The sequence below is a fragment of the Ascaphus truei genome, chromosome 12, assembly GCF_040206685.1.
Source record: "Ascaphus truei isolate aAscTru1 chromosome 12, aAscTru1.hap1, whole genome shotgun sequence".
Lineage (NCBI taxonomy): Eukaryota > Metazoa > Chordata > Amphibia > Anura > Ascaphidae > Ascaphus > Ascaphus truei.
In genome coordinates, this window is record NC_134494.1 from 51,779,476 (window position 1) to 51,791,613 (window position 12,138).

Here is a 12,138-nt window from a genome sequence, read left to right on the forward strand (position 1 = left end):
AATTGTTCCCGCAATCTGTCAGCCACAGTGCAGAATGAATCTAGCTATTTGTACAGATGTTGGTACTGCATACATCAGCTTGTGGGGGTGCAGGTTCAAATGAACAAGAAGCAAAAGGTGACACTGTGTTCTCATTTGCATGTCAATTCCCAGAATCCCTGGCTGCAGTTGAAGCATTGTATGCAAAGAAATAATGGTGAAAAGCAGGTTGTAGACCTGTCTGAGATGGGAATGTGCGCACAAGCATTTTTTTATTGGCTGTACAGATGTTTACTAGCACAGAAATGAAAAACATTTCATGAACATGTAAGAGGGTAAGGGAATAATGGTGTTGCTCTAGTATCAAATGTATGCAAGTTATTTGAGTTTCTTTTACATATGATGCTGTTCCATTTAGTAGGGATGTAATATGACCTCAGCAGTGGCTAAAAATGAATTCCATTATCATATTTACATCCCATTGTAAAATTGCTCTTTGAAAATCTTCCCATAACTGCACCTATAACCACTCTACATATCAATCTTTGAAGCAAGTTGACACAAAGCACATTAAAGCTGCAGTTCAGTCTTTTTTATTTATTTATTTTTTTACTTCAATAGTTTCATGTGGGCAATCTCTAATTACCTAAAGAACTGTATAGCTGCAGCTCAATTCGTTCTCCATGTACTGATCGGCGAAATTTGGTGACATAATTAGTGAAGGGGTCTGTTTTTCTTCTGCTTCTTTCTCTCAGTGGAAGCTCATGAATATTCATGAGCACTCCTGCACTGACATGTGCAAGAGGGAGGGCATGGGCTGACTAAGGGGTGTGCCAGGGCTTGTGACAGGACATGAAGGGGCAGTGCCTTAGCAAATAGCTTGTTAAAACAAAATACAAGAAAATTGGTCTTTCAAAGTTGTTTTTTTAAAAACAGAAAATGCTAAAAGTATTTTTTCTTACTACAGAACTGATTTATTAAAAAACCACACATGCCGGATATTGACTGAACTGCAGCTTTAATACATAGTCACAACGGGGATGCAAAATTTCATATATTTCCTTATTTCAGCTTCATGCCATGATGACATTTACGACCCTTCATATATGATATCGATATGTAATAAACAGCAGAAGATTAGTCCATGTGGATAACCAATTGTCTTTGGATATTGAGGATGATTTACAGTTTTTAAAGAATTTGATATTTATCTGATCCATTCATTTAATTTATCTGTGTGTGGCAAAATGCATTATGTATATCAGTGTGGATATGACGATAGTTGTATTTGAAATCATTTTTACATGGAATCTGGATTGAGCATGTTTCCTGTCTGTTGTCGTTGAGCTGTGAAACAGAAGTCTAAATACAGACATGCACTTTGTTTTCCGCTATATTATTTGTGCATAGAGTGCTTTTAAACTGCCCCCTTTTTCCAGTGCTACCTTTTTCACACATATATCCCTTCCATGAGGCTGTAGGATATAGAATTTATAGCATATTGTCCTACAGTATTCTGTGATATGTTGTAATACCAGCAGCGACAAAGATCACATCTGTACTGTGCAAGCATTATTTTGAAAACTGTTTATCTTCAAAAGGCATTGGATAATTTAGTTGTTGTTATAAAATGTACTTATAGGATCTTGAAATGTAATCAAACCAGATAAGCACAGTTGCTCCGATTTTTAACATCAATATTTTTATAATCAATTCATCACTATAAAAAGATTGTAGTCATACTTAGGGAATAGGGAGGGACATCCTGATGGCTTTGGCTCAGAAGAGCCTGCAATATTTACATTTAAACAGCTCTTGATGACACAAGCATTGCTTTAGTGGAGTGCATTTGAATTGGCATCAAATCAATGCTCCCTTGGTTTATTTTGTAGAGATCCAATCACGTAATACTTTTCGTGCTATCAGCACAGAAAAGAAAGAACCAGAGACAAGCTATAAGCCAATATCACAAGTTATATCGCTCTATGCCTACTAGCGTGAACAAATGTAATGGTGTCTGCTGCTGTGATTTGTCTGCCAGAATCTACTGAACTATACCGAAAGAGGCACAGGAAAATCAGGCTCATCCAAGGTTACACACAACATGTAGAAAGAAGGCCTCTCAAGTCATAATGCATAAAGAATATCCTAGTTTGTACAGAGGGGGTATAAGATATATGACCACACTTCGAGAAGACTTGAGCCCAGATACCTCCACTTCCTGTGATGCTTTAGCTTATATTCATTTTATGCGAATTAGAATTGGTCCCCATGTTTCTTCTTTTCTTCATTTCAGTTTGTTCCTCGTGTTCTTGTTTTGTTCTTTTGACTGTCATTCCTCCATAACAATAAAAATAATAATAATAATATCTCTGACATACTTATCTGTTTCTTGGATGATATTGATGCACAAGTATCCTCTTTTCCTGTTTGTGGTTTCCTTGTTTAAGGTGATTAGAAAGAAGCCTTACCTTGTTACCCTTAATTTGTCTTTATTTAACTCTCATCCCCTTACTTTCCATACAACCAGATATTATATGTCCCCTACATGGCAGCTCTTCTTATCTATCTTACTAGTTCCTCTCTTTTTGACCATTTACATTTTCCCATAATTTCACCCATAACCAGATCTGTCCATCCCATCCACCATAGGTCACCAAGTCATCAGACATACAGTTTTCATTAAGAACGGCACAGTCCTTATATATAATACAATCAATAGCTCATTATCTCATCCAGTCAAGCTTCATGTTATATTTAATTTATTTCACTACCTTTTCTTTTGATTCCTATTCATTGTAAACTGAGGACTCGCCCTTTTTATCTGCATTATATTTCTTCAGTGCTTCCCTGAACTCTCTCATTTAATTTAAATACATCACATTAAATACATTACATGTATTACATTACAGCCTTGCCCTACTTCTTCATATGTTACCAGTTGACACTTGACTATTTTCCTTTCTCAATGCTCAAAGCCCTCTTCTCACATCCTTCATTACATCACCATGCTACCAGGGTCCCCGCCTCTGATATCCAGTAGGCTTTTGCTTCTCCAATGTGTAAGATGCCATGACAAAGTTTCCCTCAGCAATAACTGCTGTGTAGTCTCCAGTTAGTAAACATGCTGCTCGCCATTAGTTTTCCCACCCACATCCAACTCCTTATCGTCTGCTTGATATTCACAACACGGAATCTGCATGTCTGCTTTGTGCCTCTATTCAGGCACAGGCTTCTCTCTTCTATTCTTCTCCCATTCACATCACTATGTTTTTGATCATGGCACGATGTACACGGTCTTCCATGAGGCTCCAGAGGATTCTCACGTCATTTCTTTTTAGGTCTCCGTTAGTATTCCCCAGCTTGGCCATGTTTTCTGTCTAATAGAAGAGGAAGGTGTATGTGAGCTGATTAGCATTGCTGAGCATCCCTACATCTAGGAAGTGAAGCCAATAAATTATTGCAGTTGTTCCCAATTCCAGCCCTCAGGGAGCACTAACAGTGCAGGTGTTAATGTTACCCCGGCTTGTGCACAGGTGGTTCAGTCAGAGTGATTGAGCCGCCTGTGCTAATGAGAGGAGAGCCTGAAACCTGCACTGTAAGCGGGACTTGCGGATTGGAGTTGGTAACCTCTGCTCTATTGAATAATATATCTGAATAAATATCTCTGAGAAACATACATACATATATATATATATATATATATATATATATATATATATATATATATATATAAATATATATATACATATACATATGGGTTAATAATCAAACTGTGATGGTTCCGATTAGGGCACTGTTGTGCAGAATCTCCTATTGAATGAAGGGGGACAACAACATTATCTATTGTAAATGCTATTGTTTTCAAAGCAATGTTATAGTGATGGCTCAGAACATGTGCTACTTATGTTTGCATGAAAATTGATTGCTGTAAATTAATTGAAGATTCATTAATCTAATTCCCTCTCTGTGGGAACATAGCATTTATGATGGAATTATAAAGAGATTAAACCTATTTTAGAACTAATGCAAGAATCAATATCAGGTTCTTTAAAAGCACAGGAGAAGAAATTCTAATATGCAGCATAGCTGCCTCGTTTTCCGAGGTCTCAATGTGTTGGAATGTGCGCCCAAATTAACCGTTGAGTATATCATTTTGGCATTGAACCAAACCTCAGTCATGTGTCATTCTATACGAAGTTGCATTACGATAAATGGAAATGTGCATATCCATTTACCACAACCCTTCACATACAGCCTTAACTTTCTGCTGTCTCTGTAAGTTCTCCCTACCTACCACTTAGATTGTAAGCTCTTCGGGGCAGGAACACCTTTTCGTAATGTTAACTTTTTGTGTGTTTAAATCGCTTATTCCCATTATACATTCTGTATTACACTCCGGTTATATTGTTGCGTCTGTGAAGCGCTCTGTACATGGATGGCGCTATATAAATAAATCTATACATACACACAGATTACAGGGGACAGAAACCTGGGCACCATCTGTATTGTTAGTCAACCAAAAGGATCGATGAGAAGGGACCCCAAAACTTCTCCCCACCCCCAAAGTGTAAATAGACACAGATGATGCAGTAAAGACATTTTAATTCAGTCCTTATTAGTAATCTGACTGAAGTGTGCCGCAGTGGCTCTGAGGACAGGAGTTTAGTTAGGCTGTTTATTTCATCACAGACAAACATAATGCTGTTATCTTCTAAAAAGAGATGAATATCCACATGACGTCTAATGTCCAAGTCACTTATTTTTTAATACATGCACCAGGAACATAGAGTAGCCAACCAAAGAGCAATACGATACTGTTTCATAGAGTACAGACAGCTTTATTTTACACACTAATACTGCAGAATATCACAGAGTTTTCATAGGACACAGTGGCAGTATAACGCAGAGTATTAGAACATACCCCAGCAATAGCCCTGGCTACTTCTGTATATGCGCACTTGCTCAATGTATATATTTTTGGAGAAATGGTAGGGTTATTGATCAAATAGTATTGATCCTTTGTTATTTTCCCTTCATTGCCCATCTTGATGTGACTCTAAATGTGTCACTGAAAGGGCAGCGGACCCGTTATTGGTAGCAACTCGCGGTAAATACTGTAGTTGCTGGCTCAATTTAGCTAATTACTGTAAGCTCTTAATGACTTTTCTAAATTCAGTAATACATCACTGGCTCACATTAGTGCAGAGGTTATCATAGTTCAGCAGCTCTGCCCTTTGGTGAAGCTTGGAGGAGAACCAGCCGGTAACTGCGGTACATTTGGAATAAGGAGGAGGAGGAAGCTCTGCAAAGGGAACAACGGCTCCCCCACTTTACTTACATACATATGGGGGTCTATGTTCATAGACTCCCCCTCTTTGCCATCTAGTGCAGAGAGCCGACAGCTTGCAGGCACAATTCTTGACTTTGGTAAATATCTCACAAGATGACACCAAAGTAATACAGTGGTGACACACTTTATTCTCATGCGGCTAGAGCCGCAAGCCGGGTGGTTTCCCGGTTTTCTCGTTTTTTTCCCTCGGCGCGCCGCGCGTCATCGATGCGCGGTCACGCTTCATCGGGAGTGGGCGCGCATGGCGCGCATGCCCAGGGCTCCCCGAGGGAGCCCTGGGTTCCTCTAATGTGGGGGATTGTGGTGGGGGGCTCCGGGGGACCTGGTGGACCCGGTGAGGGGAGCGGGATGCCTCGATCGGAGGACCGATCCTCCGAGGCTCTGGCGCACGTGCGGGACAACCCGACGCGCGCCCGGTATCTGTCGCGGCTGAGACCGGGCAAATGTTAGAATAAACTCGGCCGCGACAGAACATCAAAAAAAAAAACAGGTGAAAACTAGAAGGACATATATTGTCACCTCACTGGTTTAAACGTTGAATTTTTATATTTATAAAAATGTGTTACCAGGAATTAATGCATTGAGAGTTGCCTCTCGTTTTCAAGTATGTCCTGGGCACAGAGTTACGATAGCAATACATGGTTACATTAAAAGAACAGAGTTATACAGTCAATTCTCAGACATTTCATGGACAGATAGAGTTGTAAAATTGGGAGCAGGGTACAAAAGGGCCGGCGAGTTTCAGATTGAAATAGAGCAGCTTCAACATCACCAAACATCAGCGAATGGCACCAAATGGCTCACACTCTTGAGCTGCCCTTCGGCTGTGCCAAAGGCTGTCCTCCTTTGGGGCAACACAGATGTACGCTGAAGGGGTTCGGATTGAATGCAGCTGTGAATTCAAAGTGTTTTCTCCTCTTGGCTCATTAACATTCCAGTGGGTGGGGTTGACATTCCACATAGTACAAGCAAATGTTAACCCTTAGCATGCTGGTCCTGTGCAGAGGGGAGCAGCCCTTGGGGAACCCCATCAGGAGTCCACCTTTCAGGCGATGCAGATGTATTTTTTTTGTTTGCTTAACAGATGTAGAAGTTCCCTTTTTAATGTCTTATATTGGGTTCTTGTCTTTGTAGCCTTGTTAGTATACTGGACATTGGCCTTCATAACAAAGACTATCAAGTTTGTCAAGTTCTGTGACAATGGCGTGGGTTTTTTGGAGCTGCGCTTTTGCCTCACGGGACTCTTGGCCATCTTTTATGGGATGTTATTGGCTGTTGAAATGAATGTCATCCGTGTACGGGTAAGTTTCTCTTTTTAATGTTTTATTTCTTCCCATTTAACACATTACACAGACAACACACAGAACTCCAGCAAGCTCTTTTTGGGAACCCCTGAGCCCCCACAAAATATATATGTATATAAGTGTCAAAAAGGAGAGCTATTGAGTGTGGCAAATGTATACAACAAGCAACAGAGAAGCCCAATGCTACATCCATTATGACAAAAATACACAGTAAAATACTTATATATTTATTCTCTTGAAAAACGGTCACAGGCTTACAACGCTTTGGCTGAAGGGTTAAATTAAATGACCCTTTTTCAAGAGAATATATAAGTATTTTAATGTGTATTTTTGTTATATTGGATGTCTCATTTAACACATTAACCTGATTTTGAAAGGGTTGAAAAGGAGCCCGGGAACACGGCATGTTGATCATCTCTGATCTACAAAAACAGGACTGTTGATCAGTGGTCTTAAATTAAAATCTAAATATATATATATTTCCCTGGTAGTAAATTGTGTCTCTGTTATGCAACTTTAAAAGAGAAGTTCATACTTGATCTACATGGAACCATGCCAGAAAATAAACATGCTGGCGTGCATACTGTAGAGATACTGAATATTTATATCCTATTGTGGTCCCTACACACTCTGCCTTAGAAACATGAATGTCTCCACGAAGATATCAAATGGTTCAATGTTACGCAAATAAAAAGCTGGGGTTTTGTTGCGAAAGTGCAATTTCGCATAGTTGGCCAGTAGAATTTTGATGGGGCTATTGAATGGGGAAGTGTTTGTCAGTAAAGTGTTATCAGAGAGCCACTAAAGGCAGGGTACATGCTGCCTGTACAAGCACTTGCTGATCACACAGTGACATCACACAGTGACGTCACACAGAAGGGAGCAGCCAGGGGAAATCAAACCTCTCCCAAGTCTAGCTGGGCACCATCCATTTAAAATATTTATGAGGTGTCAGATTGGGTAAAAAAAAGGGTATTAATTACCGACCCTTTAAACATGTTCACTTTGGTCCTAGGAGGCATTGCCCCTTTAATGGAGGAAATTGGGTTCTGGTTCCCAGAAGGCTTAGAAAAACAGGACTGTCTCAGTCTCTTCCAATGGGTCACTGCCACTCAGTATATTTTTTCCATGGACAGACTCTCTAGTAGCAGATTCTCCCATTGGCTCCCGATGTCAGAAGTCATCACGGAAGGATTGATGGTGGTTCTGTCCCATATCCTTATTGCATATTGAGAGTCCGTAGTAGAGTACTGGGGCTGCCCAATATGAAGGATGTCCCTTTTCATGCACTGCTTCTTTTTACCCCCTCCACTGTCCCCATTCTATTTCGCACTCCCCTTTCTCCTTTTTGGAAAAAGAAACAGATCACTTTGCAGAGTATTATTTCTAAATCTTTAGCAGCTTGTCCCCTATACAGAATGGTGGAATTTCCACTGATTTATCAAAAGACTCAATACTGCTGCATTTATAATATAACAAAATACAACATTACCCAAGCAACTCAGATTTTGTGCAGAAAAATAATACTGTAAAATGATGGCGTTAGAAAAAAAATAGAATGTGTTTAATCATGCAATCCCTATCGTGACACATGTATGGGGTTATATCTTGGTAAATGATCCCTCCTATAAAGTATTAAGTATTGTAAACCCCTTTTTAATAATAGTTTGTAAACATGGCTAGCTGACGCTTGAGAGAGTTTACTGTAATTCCCTATGCTCCCGTCATGGGAAAACGCAGTGCGATGTGACATGCCAGTAACTTACAGTAAGTGCAGGTTGCAGGGGATTCGGGCTATCTGGAAAGAAATACTCATTCTCGTATGCTCTTTAGTACTAAACCACTGTAAACGAGAGAGAGAACAAATCATTGGTACGAGGTAAAGCTCATGTCAGGGCAATTTTGAAGGGGAATGTGTTCATCTTACTTGGGCATTAGTTGTGAGAAAGTAGAAACATGAGACATCACACTTTGTAGGCTAAATTACTAAGAGATTCCTGCGTATGTTGGTTGACATTGAGATATAACAGGCTCCAATTACATTCTACACCAACCTTTCCTAGAAGCATGAAGCCTGCTGGTATGTTCATATGCAGAGCCAAGCAAAACATTTCCACGCTTCCACCAACATTAACATTAAAAATAAAACCATCTATTAAGCAAGAAACTGAGACGTACACCCTGTAAAGCTGCAGTCTGTGCTGATCGCCATTTTTAAACCATTTTATTATTACTTATTGTTTTTACTTCCTTGAAGATATCTCTTTTTACCTTTCCCAACGCTGTGTTTCTGTTTACAATCTGATGCGCTGTTCAGGAGATATAAGCATTTGAAATATTACGTATATGGGAGATTAAAATGAAGCTCTATCCAGAGCCCAATGCAATCGAAAGGGTTACCATCGTAAAAGCAAACAACTAGAGATAAGGAAAATCCTCATTTTAACACTATAAAAGTCTTTAAACAAAAAAGTGTAGGACATTTTCAGGGGGTACTATACAAACACTATACAACAGGGTGGCCAAACGTAATCCCCAAGAGTCACGAACAGGTCAGGTTTTAAGGATATCCCTGCTTCAGCAAAGGTGGCTCAATCAGTGGCTCAGTCATTGTGATTGAGCCACCTGTGCTGAAGCAGGGTTATCATTAAAACCTGGCCTGTTGGGGGTTCTTGAGGGCTGAGTTTGGCCATCCCCGGTATATGTTAAACTCATATAGGGATTCTGGAGAGAATTGCTGCTTTAAATAACTATTTCTCCGGTATATACTTTGTAGCTCATCTTAGTAACAAAGATACTATTGTAATAATTCAATTTCTCCACAACACTGCATTAAAATAAATTACCATTCCAGTCACCTGTTGTTGCCCATATACCACCTTCATCGCGTAAGTAGGCTGCACATATGAGCCAAGACATCTTGTGCATTGACTCCCACACGTTTTCTGTCTGCACTTAGATTGCTGTTTCTTGTTGTTTTTTCCTACATACTCCCCCTGGGTTGTGAGAAAATATATTAAAATAAATCACCAACATCATAATCTATGATAATGTATCGACTGAAATCAACATTACAGAGATTACACAGCGATTACAGAGATTAGACAGAAGGCAACAAGAATTTACATTTATAAACCAAAACTGCACCGACACCTTTTGTGATTCAGTGTTTAATAACCAGGGCTCTTCAGCCCATTCTCCAAAGGAGCAGATCAGAAAACATTTAGGTGCAGAAGGATCACTAGTATATAATGTTATATTAGCGTCTTAGAGGGGATATGATAACTATATACAAATATATTCGGGGACAGTACAAGGAGCTTTCATAAGAACTATTCATCCCACAGGCAGTACAAAGGACACAGGGTCATCCCTTAGGCTATGTCCCCATTGGCCACGGCTGCGAGCGCAATGGTGTGCAGCACACACGGCCCAGCCCTGTATGGGGCAGGCCCCAGTCGGCGTGTGTACGTGCGCGCACAAGGCACAATGCGCGACTGCCTTGGCAAAAGACAAGAGCATTGGCCACGTCATGGCGGCGGACAGCCAATGAGGGCGAACCAGCCGCATGACGTCATGGCGATACAGTGCTTCCAGTGCTGTGTGTGTGTGTATTATCTATATTGAGAGCGAGAGAGAGAGACACACACACACACACACACACACACACACACACACACACACACACACACACACACACACACACACACACACACACACACACACACACTACACTGTATTGCCCTAAGAACACAGGCCGCTCCATATGGAAATATTAGTCATGTTCACCCTGCAGTAAATTCCACAAAACTCTGCAGCAATTTGCTTGCCTTACAGCACATTGCAGGCCTCTCTGGTACTGAAGTGGTTAAATATGTGTATGCTTCTATTAATTCCATCACAATTGCTTCATCGCTTTGCTCCATGGAAAGGAAACATGACCCACATTTTACTGGTGGCTTTGTATCCCTCCCTCCTTAAAGCCAGACACTGCACTTAGCACACGCTAGTATATGTGGTTATTTTGCGGCCATTCATTCACAGCAGTCATCAGGGTGTCATAGTTCCCTCCTGGGGTTTTATTATTCTGACAGGGAGGGCAATGAGGATAATGGGTATTTCTGCAAGTTTGCCAGATTGACACTTTGCATTGGTTTATGTAGCAGTTGTGCTGCACTTATTGGTTGCTTGTTGAAACCACTGATCCTGGTCATAAGCATCATTGTTTCACTCACCTATGTTCTGGAGAACTGGAGTTTCTTCCCACACACACGAAAAGCTTCCATCAAACTATTCATTTATGTGAGATCTTTTACTGTTAGAGCCACTATAACCAAAACAATTTAATCAACATTTCAGATTTTTGCTACCATTGAGTCAAATGACATCTACAAAAGCTCTAATGTCATGGCGCGTGATTTCTTCCAACCGTACAGCCCCTTCCCGCCTTAAAACGCGAGTACAGAAAATGGCATTTTAGTGTTAAACACCTGAAACTGACACAGTAGTACAGTACTGTACACATTACAATTCATTCATTTCTGACACGGATACGAAACAGAACCCATGAAATTCAAACAAATTAACCGTGATAAACATGTGTGCCTGGGGCGATTGGCGGCATTAATGCCGCGTGGAGTACAGCAGCGCACACGAAAACGGCGCCATGATTTGTTCTAATAACGGCCGCTGCATCTGTATGTGAAACTTGCGTCGTTTTTTTTTCCTGACGCCATTCTGTCAGCGTCCTCGGTCTGTCTGGGACGTGTACAGCCACCGTCGGTGATCAGGAGCTCACTAGAGACTATTGGCACCCGTGGATTCACACAGGTGTAGCTCTGAGACCCCCTGTGCTGTTTTAGGAAGTGTATTAGAAACCTGGTACTGCTTGTTGTTTGAAATCTCAGGGTGATTGAATAGGAACTACCCTTCCCTACTCTATCCTTCATTGTGGAATGTTATTGGGTAAGATATTTAAGGCTGAGAAACTAGAATAGACATCCTTTCCTTTCCCCTTCATTAATCAATGAAGACAAAAACACTGAAGATGACACCTATAATACAGAACGACTCATTGCTGAAGACTTTCCTATTTGTATTTATTTTCTAAAGGTGCATATCTACTTTGCCACTATTTCGTGCTCAGTGTAAGCCTTACCTCTTCTGTTTGGCTTTTCCTGTCTAGCAAAACCATTGTACAGTATATCATTTACATATGTTTAACTGTAAAGTATTGCGATGCTCCATTAAGTGGAGGTGTTTTTAATAAAAAAATAAATGATGATAAAGGGTTTAACAAAACAGGAAATCAAAGCAGTCCTCAATGTAATCATCTCAGACAATGCACAGCTAATTGATACACAATAAAACAATATTTAAAATTTATCTTTTACACTATCCATAATTGTAAAAACTCATAACCATATAGCTCACATCTTCCAACATAAAGAAAGTCTTTCTAAAAAGCTTGTTAAAATGCAAAAGCAGAATATATATATTATA

The 12,138-nt window shown here is 40.2% G+C and overlaps 1 protein-coding gene across 4 annotated transcripts in view; it reads left to right on the forward strand.

The window, feature by feature from the left end:
• The window catches only part of ABCC8 (ATP binding cassette subfamily C member 8), a 158,031-nt gene that overhangs the window by 31,233 nt on the left and 114,660 nt on the right, over window positions 1-12,138 (forward strand). For all 4 annotated transcript variants that reach the window (XR_012787627.1, XM_075567706.1, XM_075567708.1 and 1 more), the window contains exon 4: window positions 6,467-6,633. Coding sequence is in view for 3 of the 4 variants with exons in the window: in XM_075567706.1 (XP_075423821.1) it covers window positions 6,467-6,633 (167 nt within the window). In the remaining variant the exon portion in view is untranslated. The remainder of the gene's footprint in view (window positions 1-6,466; window positions 6,634-12,138) is intronic.